Source organism: Phoxinus phoxinus (assembly GCF_949152265.1).
Source record: "Phoxinus phoxinus genome assembly, chromosome: 4".
Taxonomy (NCBI): domain Eukaryota; kingdom Metazoa; phylum Chordata; class Actinopteri; order Cypriniformes; family Leuciscidae; genus Phoxinus; species Phoxinus phoxinus.
The window spans coordinates 16,407,790-16,424,677 of NC_136879.1; the positions used below are offsets into that span (position 1 = coordinate 16,407,790).

At 40.5% G+C, this 16,888-nt stretch overlaps 2 protein-coding genes and 2 long non-coding RNA genes across 7 annotated transcripts; all 4 read right to left on the reverse strand.

Annotated features, from left to right (window-relative positions):
- Positions 1-399: 399 nt before the first annotated feature.
- On the reverse strand, positions 400-3,365 carry LOC306997248. 2 transcript variants are annotated; one of them, XR_013797327.1, is made up of 3 exons: positions 744-3,365; positions 575-663; positions 400-490 (listed from the first exon to the last, which is right to left on the reverse strand). It is a non-coding gene; the product is annotated as an uncharacterized lncRNA (long non-coding RNA). The 2 variants fall into 2 exon arrangements; XR_013797328.1 differs by having other exon boundaries at positions 400-663.
- Positions 3,366-3,586: 221 nt separating this feature from the next.
- LOC306997424 (uncharacterized protein) lies at positions 3,587-7,416 on the reverse strand. Of its 2 annotated transcripts, XM_079610730.1 has the most exons (5): positions 7,308-7,416; positions 4,717-4,868; positions 4,499-4,593; positions 4,313-4,363; positions 3,587-3,937 (listed from the first exon to the last, which is right to left on the reverse strand). In XM_079610730.1, exons 1-5 carry the CDS (start codon positions 7,337-7,339, stop codon positions 3,848-3,850), a joined length of 420 nt encoding a protein of 139 aa, XP_079466856.1. In that variant the 5' UTR covers positions 7,340-7,416; the 3' UTR covers positions 3,587-3,847. The 2 variants fall into 2 exon arrangements, with proteins under 2 accessions (XP_079466856.1, XP_079466857.1); XM_079610731.1 differs by lacking the exon at positions 4,313-4,363.
- A 2,054-nt stretch (positions 7,417-9,470) lies between these two features.
- On the reverse strand, positions 9,471-11,124 carry LOC306996926. Of its 2 annotated transcripts, XR_013797210.1 has the most exons (4): positions 10,285-11,124; positions 10,063-10,168; positions 9,872-9,935; positions 9,471-9,754 (listed from the first exon to the last, which is right to left on the reverse strand). It is a non-coding gene; the product is annotated as an uncharacterized lncRNA (long non-coding RNA). The 2 variants fall into 2 exon arrangements; XR_013797211.1 differs by lacking the exon at positions 9,471-9,754 and having other exon boundaries at positions 9,766-9,935; positions 10,285-11,122.
- A 333-nt stretch (positions 11,125-11,457) lies between these two features.
- On the reverse strand, positions 11,458-13,730 carry LOC306997477 (protein FAM200A-like; the record flags this gene model as incomplete). Its single annotated transcript, XM_079610781.1, has 2 exons — positions 11,458-11,527; positions 11,734-13,730. One exon carries the CDS (start codon positions 13,728-13,730, stop codon positions 11,739-11,741), a length of 1,992 nt encoding a protein of 663 aa, XP_079466907.1. The 3' UTR covers positions 11,458-11,527; positions 11,734-11,738.
- Positions 13,731-16,888: the final 3,158 nt, after the last annotated feature.

The window sequence follows — 16,888 nt, forward strand, 5'->3', positions numbered from 1 at the left end:
TTATTATCATAAACAGTTCTATAATTCATTTTCAATATGTACAAAACCACTTTAAAGTTGCCATGAAATAAAATTGTACAATTCATATTTTTTTATATGTAATATTGTAGTGTTTATTATAAATGATTTATCTTTGCACTCCTTAATTTTTTTTAATCATTAATCAAATACGTTATCCTTCCCTCCCCCCTCGAAACGACTTCTCTTCCTGTCATGTGATCTGGCTCGCGAGGGCACGGCAACTCCCCTCAAACCGTTAGTCTGCTACATAGGCTGTAGAAAAAGATGGACGACACCCCTTCGCTCTCTTCCACTGGTGAGAACTGAAGCCGCCAGTGTCTTGATTTGTTTACGCATCATTTATGCGGCCAAAAAAGACAAGGACACAAACACCCAACGTCAAATTTTTCAAAACTTTATTAACAGACTGAAATAAATCAAAACAAAACCTCCCACATGTCAAACTCAACCCAATTGGAAAACAGCTCATCTGAAAAACAAACCATCAATTTAGTGGACCACTTATCGAGTAACTGCAGCTCTATTAGGATTGTGATGATAAACGGATTCATACTTATATTGGCCTCCAGGTCATCGGGTCTCCACAGCGCTGTGGCCTCCGCCCCGACTGGTGGCAACTCCTCATACTGGGGAAGAGCTCATCTGAAAAACAAACCATCAATTTAGCTATTAATGATACATTTTAGTTACTATTAGGATTGTGATGATAAACTGATTCATACCAATGTCATCTGCCTCCGTCCCGGCCGGTGAGGCAAGCGCCTGAGGTGGCAAGGCCCACACCTGAGCCGGTCGCTCTCCCGCCTGAGAGAAGTCGAGGACCATGAGGACGGCTGGCTGTGACTGCCACAAAAGCCGAAGCTTCCCCACGGTCACCGACTTCTCCAGCGCCCGCACTGCTCTTGAGCTCGAGCGGGTCTAAAAAAGTTCTAGCAAAAAGTTTGGTGTATACAGAAAGAGCAACATACAGATTTATCATCTACCTCTCGATATCCCCAATAAATATGCACATTTTGAAAACTTCTCTTTCTTACTCGAATGCTGCGTTCACACCAAACGCGACTAGAGCGTCAAATTCGCGTCCATCGTGTCTAGTTTGACGCTTGAACATTTTGAATGCATTCGTAAAAAGCAAGCGTTTGAAGCGAAATTGACGCCCGTCCGAGGCGTAATCCGCTTCTTCCGGGAGGGCAAGTGCTAGGCGGTTCTGTTAGCAAGAAAGGCCAAATTTAAAAATACTACTGTTATTGTGTCACGAAACGTAGTTTTAAGAGTTGTTCAGTCGAGAATGTAGTTGTTTAAAGCTCAAATCTGTGGTTTATTTATAAAGATAGCGCCTTTTTAAAACATTTGATCTGACGTTTCGGAGTTGTGAGATCCAGGCGATCCTCAGCGCTCATGTAACCCGCCGGGAACAGCCTTACCTCGACTAGTCCTCCTGACGTCTGCCGCTGGTCAACGAGACATGTTTAGATTCACAATCTATAGCTTCGGTTCTATTATATGAAACATATAAGTTAAAATACATGAATGACTCGTTATAACGTAGGTCAAACGACTTCTTTAATTATGTGTTTTTTTCTTCATCTCATTCAGAAATGTAGTGCAAGTGTTCAGTGTCACATTCATAGTTAACATCTGAACAATGTCATTACTTCTTTCACACGGGCATTTAGTCATATTACAAAATAAGTTATTGAGGCCAAACATATAAAATAAGTTATTGAGGCTAAAACATTTCAAATTACATTATAAACTGAAAAGCGGGCCTGCCCCCGTTTATCACGTTACTTCACCACGTGACAGCAGCAAGCAGGCTCCTGATTGGGTTAACGCGGCGCGAATTGACGCCAAAGTAAAAAAAATTCGCGTCAAACGCGTGACTGCACAATGCACCACTCACGCCAGACGCTCAATTCACCTAATTCGCGTGTCAATTCGTGTCATTCTCGTATACCGCGCCGCGCTAAACGCCTCATTCGTACCGCATGACGCGTAAACGTGTCTTTACATTGACTTAACATTGAAATCACTCGCGCCAGACGCTCTATTCGCGTTTGGTGTGAACGCAGCATTAGGTGTGGCCGCTAACTTCCTCACAATATTGATAACATCATTCATGTTAACTGCTGGAAGTTCTTGTAAACAGAGAGTGTAATCTCCACCTAATGCAAAAACGGCATCCGACGCACAGCACCGGATGTAACTGGGCGTGCTGAGACAAAACACGGAACCGATCGTGCATTAGGGCTGCACGATATTGGGAAAATATGCGATGATGTTGTTGAATATTGCGATAACGATATTTCTTGCAATATGACATTTCCCTAGAGAAATGCTATTTTTATTAGCTATTTAAAAAAAAAATATATATATATAGCCATATGTAATGATGAGCAATGATGGTATCCTCCGCCTGAGAGGATACCAGAGGATACCTCCGCCTGAGAGGATACCAGAGAACACAATCCTGTAAACTTTGGTTCCGACCACATTAGTTCCTAAGCAAAATGGAGGAAAAGTTCATTTATGTTGCGGGTTTCCCCCAGCATTTCTTGCTGTTTCTATGATATTCTCTGGATGCCAGTGTTGCGCGGGTTGATCCAAAATAAGCGGGTGCCTGCGGTCACGAGCGGTTATGAGTCATCCAAAAATATTTCTAAGACATTACGGTCGGTCGGGTCGTTTGAAATAAAGATGCCAATTAAACCTTTGTATTTGATATAGTACTAGACACAATTTTCTATGAAATACATAGGCCTACACTTTATTGGCTGAATAACTGGCACGAAGATGACGGTAGAGATGGAGGCGGCAAGAGAAAAGGTGAAGACTGGGGAGTGGAAGCTCCGCAAATACACAAATGGAAAGAGCAAAGTGTGGGAGACATTTGCCGAAATAATGAAAGATGATGACCAAAGTGCTGGCTTTGTCATGTGTACTTCTTGTATGCCCAATTTCCCAACACGTTGAACTGAGCAATGCCATTGTACCATTTTAATAGGCTACTTTTAAACGCATATAGCTCAGTAATGTCCGTTTTATGTATTTTCTGAAAGGGGGCGGGATTTTTGTTGGGAAAGTCGGGTGAGAGACACACAGTTCGATTAGACTGGATAAACACATGGGGTGCGGGTGGGTTAGTTGAAAACATCGGTCGGGTGCGGGTTGTTTATACATTGACCCGCACAACACTGCTGGATGCCCATGAAAATTTATCCAATGCTAAACATTCATTGTCAATCCGCTGTGTTTTACACTTTGCTCATCATTGACACTGATCATATTACTGAGCTCTATATGTTTTTCAAGCAATGTCATTTCCATTTCACTCTTGTTGTTGGTCTCACCTTTGGACAAATGTGACATTTGCCAAAACCATCGGCTTATTCTTGGCACCAGCGCATTCAGCAGTATCGTCACTCACGGCCCACTCAGCGTACTTTCTGACCGCTGCATTTAAAATGGGTTCATCAGCTCCTGTAGGAACACATTTGCAGAGTTTAGTAACGCATTAACAAACACATCAACAGTGGGCGGTGTTGGAGAAGCCGACTCACGTGTCTCTGGGAGGATCAGTGCGCCTCTGAAGTCCATCAGCTTGACCTGCAGGCTGTTCGGATATATGAGGATGTTCTTCATGTGCGTGTCGTGAAAGATGCCGTGATGCATGCAATGCTGCAGCGCCACAACGAGCTGACGAATGATGTGCTTCACCACAAACTCAGTCAGGCTGCCTCTGTTTCTCTGGACATATTCGAACAAGGTCATCGCGTGATGAGGATACTCCAGCACCAGGATGTCTTCATCTTTCCTCACAAATATCTCATATAAGTGTGATGTGTGTGCTAGTCGGAGGCTTCTGTAGCAGCAACATCGCCGCTGCGTCTCGGCTCAAAGGAGTGGAATAGCCGGGCTAAAGAAAAGAGGTCGACAGAAGGTTAGTTGACTCCTAACTAATCTCTGATCTCGTGACTAAAGGCCCGGGATACTTTTTCATCTCGCGAGCCTTTCAAAGTAAACTCTTGGGCTGCCCTGTCATTCATTCGAGCCATCAGTCAATTAATCACATGTTTATATTCATTTAATTACTTAAATATACTTGGGGCTAAACCACATACTTTGGGCTTAAAGAGTTTATTAAAGATGAAAGCAATGTACTTTACAACTGATGTTTCTAGGCTTTCAACTATATCTTATACGGTCTACATACAGGTTTATCAATTACCAAATTAGAATTTAATAAAACGATTATTGGAGAATTTCATGAAGAATAAAGTTGTCAACTTTCAAAGTCCACCAGCTTCTCAGGCCGGCTCTTCCTAAAAAAACTGATGAGCACCTAAAAAGTGAAGAAAATTGTTGCAAATGTAAGTAATCTGATCCATTTTAGTTTATGTGCATTTCTACATTTCTGATCAAAACTGTATGTTTGTGTCAGGACTGAAGACTAAAGGGAAAAGTGTGAGTAACATACTCGTTTGCTATCCGACTTGCGGAATCCCATGTAATCAGTACGGTCGCCTCTGGTTTTTAGCTCCTTCACCACCTCGTAAAGAGATCGAAAGGATCCTGAAAAACACACGTTAGCATGGTAATAATATCCAGCATGAGCCTGAAGTCCAGCCGCAAACACACCTGAGGCCAGGAGACCACAGGAGTAGAGATTACACTAAAGCCGGAAGCATGACTGACGATAATAAACAGACGTGTGCGTGGTGAGTCCTGCGGGGGTTGTGGACGCTCCTCCTCGGGCACAAAAGCACACACTTTGGTCTCCGTGTGGAAGAGACGTTTCCACGCTCTCCGGCCGCTGGCACACGCACTCGTCCACTTTGAGTGATTTTCTGCAAACAACAATATTGATGAGAAACGTGTGTTATTAGCACAGATTACGGCTGAATGATGCACTAGTTCTGCATTGAAGAACACGAGAAGAATCACACACACGTCGCTAAAGCTGCGCTACACGTAAGTCACATTTTAATTGTCTCCTGTTTATGTCTGTTTATATGCTCCTGACACCCAGATAAAAAGTTTTGTGAATTTAGTATTCTTGTGTTTATGTCATTATTGTTTAGAGCATAATAAACAAATCATTTGTGAAAAGGATATTTTATCCATATGCATGTTCTCTGTAGTGGACACCAGGACTCTGTTGTTTAACAATAAAATTACACGAAATTACATTCGCATTTTTTCTTTCATTCACCAATAAATGTTTCGATTTCGGGATATATTTTTTTAACCAAACATTGTATAAAGATGATTCTCAACTATGTTATGGAAGATATATCGGAATGAATTGATATGCCATTTAATTTTACTTATGCAATATGAGGGTAAAATGTCCATAAATGTAATTCCCATTCAATACAATGTATCTGTACACTGTATCTAATTTGCATATTAGTATATGTTCTTGTTGTTGACTTTTATTATCCCCATGGGGAAATTTTGTTGCAATGAGTTTTAACATGCATACACAGAAATAAAAACAAACATGAAAACACAAAAAACATTTTTAAAATCACAAAATCAATGACAAAAACAGAAGCAGTCCTCCCAGACTCGTCACTGAGGACTCAGTAAACACTCAGTAAACTCTACAAGAAAGAAAAAAAACACTATCTTTCATTTAAGCATTTTAATGCCTGTGGCAGGAGAGATTTCCCGCCCCCTCCCTATTTAAAAAAAATGCTGGCATCCTAAATCACAGACCGATGGTAATCTCTCGAACTCATTAAACAGAGCATGTCTGATAGGATCTTCATGGCTTTGCTAAGGATTCTGGTTTGGTAAATTGTCGCAACATGTAATAATGGGAGTAATAATTGCCAACATTTTCATAATATTATCTAATATTTCATAGGAATATGAACATGTTCTTTACAGGACGTCCAGACTTCACACTCCGGCACGCACGGTCTAAAGTATAACGTGGTCAAAAGTGTATGTGTGTGTATTAACCTGTGGTGTTGTTCTCCCACGCGACTCTAGGGGAAGCGGGAGCTTCACTCTCCTCCGTTGAGTTTCTCTCCTCCATCATGTCTGGCTCTGACTAACTCTGACTCTGACTAACTCTAACTCTGATGATAATCGCTGCACTGACTGACCTGAAGAACTCGGCCTGTGACGTGATATGAAACTCACGCTGCCGGTGACGTCGCCGCGAACATAGATAAACTATAATCTATTTAAATCGAGCGGTTTAGACCAAATCTCCTGAAGAGACTCGATCGCTTTATATGATGAACAGATTGAATTTATTCTCTGCTGTAAAATAACAAACTCTCCAATGCTAACTTTATAGGGAAATGTGTTTTTATGTCCAAAAACACACTGCATTCATTTATTAATCAGCATTTATTCAGTGTTACACACACTAAGCCACATTTTGAACATTGCAGATTCTTTAGCCATGTACAGTGAAGTCATGTGTAACCCACATAAGGTTACTGGAGTGCAACTCTCTACTCTGCCTGAGGGTGGCGCGTACACCCCAGGAAATTTACTATTAAATCAAACACGCATTTCCTCCGTTGAAGAAGCTGCTAGAACGCAACAAGAATTGGTATGAAAAATATCCTCTTAACGATAGAAATTCAAAGAAAAATCCCGTACCGAATATTTAAATATTGTGTGTTCATTAGGTTGAAAGCTGTGTTAGAGAGAGAGAGAGTTGGCGCGAAGATGACGGTAGAGATGGAGGCGGCAAGAGAAAAGGTGAAGACTGGGGAGTGGAAGCTCCGCAAATACACAAATGGAAAGAGCAAAGTGTGGGAGACATTTGCCGAAAGAATGAAAGATGATGACCAAAGTGCTGGCTTTGTCATGTGTACTTCTTGTATGCCCGATTTCCCAACACGTTGAACTGAGCAATGCCATTGTACCATTTTAATAGGCTACTTTTAAACACATATAGCTCAGTAATGCCCGTTTTATGTATTTTCTGAGAGGGGGGCGGGATTTTTGCTGGGAAAGTCGGGGGAGAGAGACACACAGTTCGATTAGACTGGATAAACAAATGCCCCCCCCCCCCTTACTACTTTTTAAAAATGTGGGTCAGAAAGCGTGTCGTTGAAAACGTCGGTCGGGTGCGGGTTGTTTATACATTGACCCGCGCAACACTGCTGGATGCCCATAAACATTTATCCATTGCTAAACATTCATTGTCAATCCGCTGTGTTTTACACTTTGCTCATCATTGACACTGATAATTTTACTGAGCTCTATATGTTTTTCAAACAATGTCATTTCCATTTCACTCTTGTTGTTGGTCGCACCTTTGGACAAATGTGACATTTGCCAAAACCATCGGCTTATTTTGGGCACCAGCGTATCCAGCAGTATCCGTATAGCGTCACCCACGGCCCACTCCGCGTACTTTCTGACCGCTGCATTTAAAATGTGTTCATCAGCTCCTGTAGGAACACATGTGCAGAGTTTAGTAAAGCATCATCAAACACATCAACAGTGAGCGGTGTTGGAGAAGCCGACTCACGTGTCTCTGGGAGGATCAGTGCGCCTCTGAAGTCCATCAGCTTGACCTGCAGGCTGTTCTGATATATGAGGATGTTTTTTATGTGCGTGTCGTGAAAGATGCCGTGATGCATGCAATGCTGCAGCGCAACAGCGAGCTGCCGAATTATGTGCTTCACCGCAATCTCAGTCAGGCTGCCTCGGTTTCTCTGGACATATTCAAACAAAGTCATCGCGTGATGAGGATATTCCAGCACCAGGATGTCTTCATCTTTCCTCACAAATATCTCATATAAGTGTATGATGTGTGTGCTAGTCGGAGGCTTCTGTAGCTGCAACATCGGCTCAAAGGAGTGGAATATCCGGGCTAAAGAAAAGAGGTCGACAGAAGGTTAGTTGACTCCTAACTAATCTCTGATCTCGTGACTAAAGGCCCGGGATACTTTTTCTTCTCGCGAGAGAGAGTTAAGAGTTAAGCGGAGGTATCTTGAGCTTCTCAAGATACCTACGGTAAGGATGGTAATACTAATGCGATTATTATGCTGATTGTACTAGCTCCATTATTGCACCAAATAATGTTATTTTAAAACCAATCGGAGTTGTGAACCTGATTCTTACTGGTTGATACCATATAGACGCAGATTCAGATTGTTTTATGTTGATTGAGATGCTCATAAAATATCGCTAATCGCGCTAATCGTTAACATTTGAATGTGAATTTGTTTTGGTTTGTTTTGCTAATGTAACCAAAATTACATACCAGTTGTATTCAACCTGTGTCGATTGTTAGTTCTCAGCAACAGCGCCACCTCCTGGCTGGCTCGCCAAACTTTATGTAACGGGTGTCTGCAGTATTTAACAATTAATTAATTAAATTGCTATTGGTGCAGATAATTAATCAGAAGATTCTTTTATTAGCTCGTAAAGGAGGTAGCGGGTTGTGGTGAGAAACAACAATCGACACAGGTTGAATACAACTGGTATGTAATTTTGGTTTCCAATGAGAAAAATCAGAAAGGTTAATTACAAATGTCAGTCAATTATACACACAATTTAAACATGAAAATTCCCCTAGAGTGCACTCTTCCTTTACCCCAAAACATACACAGATAATTGCAATGACAGAAGAAAATAAAATGTAAAAAATTAATAATGGAGTGGTGTCTTTTTTCTTTTCCTTAAAGCTGCAGTCCGGCACTTTTTTGGGTTTAAAAATATCAAAAAAGACATTTTGGAAAAAAAACTTAACCAGCCAGTGTTCAAAACGATCTGCTTGCCTTACCTCGATTCAAAACGGTAAGCTTGTAATAATGATTTTAATTCCAGTGGTACTGGTGGATTTCCGCGGGAATTTCGAGCATGTCTTTGCGTCATTACGTCACTTCTGTACACATAGAGAAGGAGTCCCCGGCTAGCGTGTGTGGATGATGGAGGTGGAGATTTAGCTTAGCACTTGGTATGGCAGATCCCGAAAGTTTAAAGCGACAATCACCAGTGACAACTGGAGATTCACCAGTTGTAAAACACAAAGACTTCGGACTTCAGATTGGCTACAGAAAAAATATATTTTTCACGTTTTGACGTGATATACTGTAAGCAATAGTCAGATTTAATCAGCATGATATATAGCCTACTGCAATGCTTCCCCCCACCCCGCGAATTTGGTCAGAACAAACATGAATGTTACTTACTTGTTCAGATGACATTTTCCGATGAAAATTCTAATGTTGACACTTTCAAAAAGTATACTCTGAGATTGCTGATGACAGTACAGTATCCACAGCGACGCGACAGGTTCTCCTCAATACATTGTGTTCATCCGCGCTGTTTCATGCCGATTTACTACCCACGCACAGTTAATAATTCCGCGAATAACTGCAATTGCAGATTTCTAACAGAGATGGCGACAAAGAGGAAAAACGACGGACTGCAGCTTTAAACACTCTTTTCAAGCATATATCAGTTTTGTATCAGTCTCTGTATTCGTCTTTAAATCTTGAAGAAAAACTCAATAGTCTCTACATGTGAATTGTCTTGACTGGAGCAGAAAGGAAAGGATATTGAACTCTTCTTTACAAATTGATGTCCTTTCACCTTAGTAGATTCTTTCACCGTAATAGATTCAGGTGGCTCGCCATCAAACTTGAAATTTCTCACAGGATATCACAGATCATCACCATCCGCAGAATCAAGGACAAAATAGAAATACAAAGAAGAAAAAGAAAGAGAAAACAAAACAAAAAAACCTGGCCTGATCACAGACCAGAACATTCATTTAGTGATTTCAGAAAGAATTTCACATCACATATCAAAATAACAATTAAACATACAAATATAATTTTTCAAGAAGAGATATTACACTATGTACCTCTAAAACAATCCTACTGGTCTTTCTCACACAAGCGCACGTGACCAATAATGGCGCCCGTGAACTGAAATGGAGGAATGACCACGCGGTTCAATATGACCACACTTACAATCATTTAAAATGAAATAGTAAAATTAAACAATAGAACAAAGCAGTAGTTCTCCACAAGAACTTATTTATTACTCATTTACCTCTATATTAATCGTCTTTTGCTTTCACCCATGCGTGTCTCACAGGCCCGCGTGGCCAGCAATGGCGTCGGTGAACGAGGAATATTCACACGATTCACTTTAATCTCTAACGTTGAAATACGACATGAAATTGGAAATAACAATTTAGTCAAACGAATTAACCATTTTATAATCGTGTTAGGAAGTTTATACATTAACATTTAGAAAGTTATTCTGACTCACCGGAGTAAAATGCAACTCAACACTCACTCAGCTTCTCCATACACTTCACGGTATGAATTGAATTAAATTAACGTTTTTTCTACTTTTCTTTCAACTATATTAATCTAACTTTTAGCGCGAAGATCGACTCACGTCTTCTCTCCTCTATGCTCAACTCTCGTTTCGCAGGCGCGTCCACACCAGTGTTGCCAGATCTCGCGAGACAAATAAGCAACCAGGCCTGTGAAAACAAGCCCAAAACAAGCAACTTTTTCTACGGAGCCCCCCTAGGTTTAGGGAAGAGAAAAATAAATAAACTGTGTGCAATTTTACAATCCGTGGGGACGGATTTTAAACTGTGGGTACAGATTGTCAATACAGTCCAGTTTATTTATTTTTCTCCCCCCTGACCTTCAGGACAATGACCACAAGAGGGAGTTAAACCACCTTTTAACATTATTTAACATTAGAAAACTGCATTAGAAAACAATTGAAAAACATTAGAAAAATGTGCACACACAAATAAATATCCTGAGTTCACAAATTCTTTATTTATTATTGCAGGGACTGCAGAAGATCCCATTTTTAAATAACTTTAACCCAAAAACAGGAGAAATTACTGATGAGCTTAGTGTGCAGCAATAAAGTGGCTCCTGCTCTGATAAACAAATGACTTAGAAACCTGGTTTAAAAACCATTCCAGTCAAAACCATTTGAACAGGTGAGGATGAGGCTTGAGTCTAAAACACTTTTCTTAAAACTTGTAACACTTCAGCCTCATATATATGAAGAATAACAAAATAACACCATTATCTTTCAAGTTGCTTCAGGTACCAAGGTGCAAATTAAACATATTTAACAACATAACAGTTTGTCTGAGCTGAACCTATGAAATTATGAATAATATCTTAAATATCCTGAAACATTCAACATGTTTTAGTTCTACATCCAGACGTTCTCGACGGCCCACATTCAAACAAGAACATAATAAAACCATATAAATAATAAAAACAAACATAACAAAAACTTGTGTGAAATGAGAATGTAACTATCCTCTTGTTAAGTTGAGGAGAGAGTGGTGACCCAAAGAGGGCCAATCAAAGTCAAATGTCAAAGTGGCATATGAGCTTAAGATGCCACAGAAAAAAAATGGGTAGGCAGTTTCACTCTCTGTAGAACATGGCCCTGTACTGATCTTGTTCATACCTTCAGATCTTCATACCTCCACTGCTGTTTCCTTCATGTGTAGAGGCCAGAGCTTGTGCTGCAAAAAGAAAAGGTAAGATTTTCTAATGAGGGATATGGTCAAAATATACTTCAGCTATAACACTAGAAGATGGATACTTAGGATTCCCTAAATCCCATTAAATATTACAGTACTTTGAGGATTATCATCATTCATCAAAAACAACTTTCCTTCTTAGCATCATATCCTGGCTCTAATAAAAAAGATACAGTAACAGTGCTTACCTTAATTAAAATTCATCTTCACTGTCTTCATCTGCATCCGTCTCCCTGCTCTCTGATGCTCCACTCACAGAGTACATGCGACTATTGAAACGCTGGAACATCTCTTGGCTTGGGGCAAAGTCCTTGCAGCACAAGCCTTGTCTTCTCAGTCCGTATTTTATGTGGAGTATGCTGCTGAGAGTTTCTTGTCCCATTCTGTTCCTCAGTTTGGACTTGACCAGGCTCATCTGTGAGAACACTCGTTCTACATCAGCATTGCTCAAAGGCATTGCAAGCAATGACAGAGAAAAGAGGGCAAGTTTTTTGAAAGTGTGGTCTCCACTGCTGTCTGTGTAATTGAGCACTTCAACCCAAAAGGCCTCTGCCTGGCTGTCCTCCTTGTTTGTCCATGGGAGATATGCAATAGCCTGATACTGTGTTTCAAGAGCTGCAAGATCACCAGAGTAGAGCTTCAGCATTGAGACTGAGCTGAGCTGTGGTTTAGTTTGTGACAGGATGACAGTCGGACTGAACACAGTCATAGATTTCCATATCTGGATGTTAGCTGGGAGTCTCTGTTGCACTTGTCTGCCCGCTTCCACCAAGAAGTCACGGCACCTGCTCTTCATATTTCTCTCAGCTGTGCTCTCCATTCTTGCCTCATCCAATGCCATCATGAAGGTGACCCCATAATTGACTGCACCCACAGGTAACAAAACACTGGGGTCTGTTATGTCAATTGCAAGCAGTTGTTCATCTGATGTGGGGATCATTCCAGGTCTCACCACTCTGGAGATGAGGCAGCGAAAAAAAAGAAGCAGACACTCCAACATTTTGAATGGATTGCCCCTGTCCTGCTGGAACAGCTTGTTGATCCTGTTGAATTCTTGTAGAAAAGGCATTAAAAACAGCAGGTACAGTTTGTTAACAGGATCACTGTACATCTGGTGCAGGATTTCAGCATCATAACATCTCTGGTGGTCTTTGGATAGCTGAAAGTGAAGCTTCAGTTCATCCCACTGATTGAGTATGCGCGAACAGCAATCATGGATGGAAAGCCACCGTGTACCTGACATCTGTACAAGCATCAAAGGGATTTCACCAGGATTGATGAGGCTGTATATCTTTGCATACTCACGGCGGCGAAGAGCACTGTGGGAAAACCAGTTGTGAGAATGAGAGACTAAGTATTCAAGGTTGCGTGGGAGGGTCTCCACTGCCTTGCTTACACACAGCTGTATGGAATGGCACACGCACTTGAGCAGCTGGAGATTTGGGTTTTTCTGGAGAAGGTGAGTGTACACTGAATTCCTCTTCCCTACCATGACACTGCAGCCATCTGTACCTAATCCAATGCACTTTTTGATGTCCAGTCCAATACTCTGTAGAAAACGGGTCAGAGTGGAGGCAATGGCCTCTGCTGTTTCACCCTCCAAGTTTATTAAACCCAAAAAGGTGGACACAATTTTGTTCAGTGTCATACTGAAATAGCGGATTACCACACAGAGTTGCTTGACAGATGAAACGTCTGTGCTTTCATCAATAACAAGGGAGTATTCAACACCTCCAATATCCCTCTGAAGTTCTTTGAACATACACGGAGCAATGGCATGGTTAATTAATGCCGTGCATTTTGTCCGGTGCATTTTGATGTCTTTATCACAAGTTGAGCACATTAACTCCCCAAGGTGATCGACAGATTTAATGGATGTGTGACAAGCTACATAGGTGGCTACCTTCAGCTCAGTTCTCTGTATCGATTCGTTCTGTTTGGAGACCGCGAACCCAATGTCCGTAAGCCTCATTGAGGAGAACGGTGCTGCATTTTTTTTATGTTTGTCTGTGCTAGCATGTTGTACGAGGTCCGAATGGTGTGCACGTATTTCACACTTACATACTCTGCACAGTGCTTTTGAGTCGTCCCCCGCGACGGGTTTGATCCATTCTTTTACTCCTTTCTCTTTCTCCCAGTCTTTGTTATACCTCTTGCCGTATTTCGCCCACTTTGTCCCGGGCATTTTTTCCTCCAAAAACACTATCCTACAATCCAGTCAGTAAACATCAGTCGCAACTCGCGCGCATTCATTTAAACGTCACTCACTCACTGACGTTTTCCTAACCAGAAAAAACAACAACAGATTGCCCTGCATCTGATTGGCTAGTACTCGTTGCCATCTGGGTTAGAGCCAATTAGAAGCAGGATGTGGGTGGGAAAAAACTCTGCTGTGTGATTGTGGAAAGGGGAGGGGGGGAGGGAACAGTCTAGACAAACTCCTACGTTTAAATAGTTTATATACTGTCTATTGTTTAAATAACATATAGAAAATATCTGCTTGACAACTTATTATGGAGCTGGGATCAAGCCCAAATAAGCAACTACACTTTAGAAACAAGCCCAAAAAAACGCGACCCGCGACTATCAATATTTGCAAGCGACTTTACAAAAAAACAAGCCCAAAGCCGCTTATAATAAGCGGACTTGGCAACTCTGGTCCACACACACGCACAGCGCGTGATGTCGGGAGCGTTCTCATTGGTCAATCGCAAATCAACTAATAATAACTGCTTTTCTTAATTCACCCACTATTTTTCTAAAATCGCTTTTACACATCACTATTTTACCTTCAGTAGGGAAATTAGATGTTAATAAATTGCAAATAAATTAAACTTAACTTCCTTTATTTAACCAGGGTTACACTAGCTCAGATAAGCTAGTCACCACTGTAGCAGTTCTTTGATAGTGTTCACACCGCTAAAGGTGCCTTTATACCCTGTTTTGTTGACTTACAAGTCATTTGATTGAGAGAGAGTATTTATCCTCTTGTTTTCATATGTAAAATAAGGGTGATTTAGTTCATTTAATTGCCAATATACATGTTTGATATGTATATGAGGAGCAGAAGTTCATCTTAACCTTTAAAAAATTATAAATATACACTCTAAAAAATGCTGCGTTGTTTCAACCCAATTTTGGGTAAAATATGGACAAACCCAAACATTGGGTTAAAAATGTAATGTAAAAATTTAACCCAACGGCTGGGTTTGTCCATATTTTACCCAAAATTGGGTTGAAACAACCCAGCATTTTTTAGAGTGTATTAAAATGTGATGCATAAATAGATTTAAAAGATTAAAAACATAAATATCCAGTTTCATTTTATTTCTATACTGTGAGATGGAAGTACATGATTGATTGTTGTTCATTGGAACTGATGTTATGTGGTGTGATGTGTACCTATTCATTTACAAGGCAAGGCAAGTTTATTCATATAGCACATTTCATACACATTGGTAATTCAAAGTGCTTTACATAGAAGAAATTGAAATAATTACATACATAATAAAATAAATAAGAATAATTAAAACAGTTTAGAAAATAAAATACAGTGCAAACAGTCGGACGAACAGTGGCACAGTGCTCATTCAGTAAATGCAAAGCTAAGCAGTGGTAATTCAAAGTGCTTTACATAGAAGAAATTAAAATAATCAAAAGAAATAAGAATAATTAAAACCCTATCTGAGATGGAAGTGATTGAGCAGGTTTGCGGTGCCACTGGACCTACAATCCAGGGACGTCCTCTGCTGGGGTGGTGTCCCCCACAGAGCACGTTTCACTTTTGCTGTTTTAAACAAACAGCGAACCTCTATACTCTCCGTAGTATAGATAATCTTCACTCGCCTCGTCGGAGTGAAGCTCTCCCGTTCCCCTTCAAAATCTCTTCCAATCAGACAGCCCTAAAAAATAATAAAATCTTCCTGAATCACAGTTTGGAAAATAAAATAATAAAATACAGTGCAAACAGTTGGACATATTTTACATCAACCGGTATCTTTCTTTTAAAAGGATCTTCTTACGACTTACATGTATCAACTTTCTTTTCTCTTTCAATCTTCTTACGACTTCCATCTATCAACTTTCTTTTCTCTTTCAATCTTCTTACCATCTATCAACTTTCTTTTCTCTTTCATTGACTTGCACATTCTTTTCACTTTCCTTAGCCCTGCAATCACATTCTTAGTTCTTTCTCAGACGAAAACTTTAATATCGTCATTCAAATACTGTTCTACAATGCTCATTCAGTAAATGCAAAGCTAAACAGATGTGTTTTGAGTCTGGATTTGAATGTGGCTACTGTAGGAGCACACCTGATCTCTTCTGGAAGCTGGTTCCAGCTGCGGCTGGCATAATATCTAAAAGCGGACTCTCCTTGCTTTGAGTGAACCCTTGGTATTTCTAGTTGATGTGATCCTAATGATCTGAGTGATCTGTTGGGTTTATATTCAGTGAGCATATCTGCAATGTATTGAGGTCCTAGGCCATTAAATGATTTATATACCAGTAATAATACTTTAAAATCAATCCTAAATGTGACTGGGAGCCAGTGTAAAGACCTGAGGACTGGTGTGATATGTTCATATGTTCTGGTTCTGCTCAGGATCCTTGCGGCAGCTTTCTGTACGAGCTGCAACTGTCTTATGGTCTTTTTGGGAAGGCCAGTAAGGAGTCCATTACAATAATCCACCCTGCTGGTGATGAAAGCATGCACAAGTTTTTCTAAGTCCTGACTGGAAACAAAGCATCTAATTCTTGCAATATTTTTTAGATGATAGTATGCTGATTTAGTTATTTCTTTGACGTGACTACTGAAGCTAAGGTCTGACTCTAAAGACACCCCAAGATTCTCCGCATGTCATGGATGTCAACTCAGACTTATGGTCTCCTATACTCACATAATAACCTCTCGCTTCTAAGTATGACCTGAACCATTTTAGGACTATCCCAGAAAGCCCCACCCAGTTTTCCAGTCTGTCCAGAAGTATGTTGTGATCAACAGTGTCAAAAGCAGCACTGAGGTCGAGTAGTACCAGCACTGATAATTTGCCTGTATCAGTATAAGCGAATATCGTTAATTATCTTTATGAGCGCTGTCTCTCTGCTGTGATGTGATCGGAAACCAGATTGAAAATTGTCAAAGTATCCATTCGAGCTTAAGAATTTGTTCAGCTGATTGAAAACAACCTTTTCAATGATCTTGCCAATGAAAGGAAGATTTGAGATCGGTCTATAATTGCTTAATATAGTCTTATCCAGATTGCTCTTTTTCAGGAGGGGTTTGACAACTGCAGTTTTCAGGGAGTTTGGAAAACTTCCAGAGAGAAGTGAGGCATTTACCAC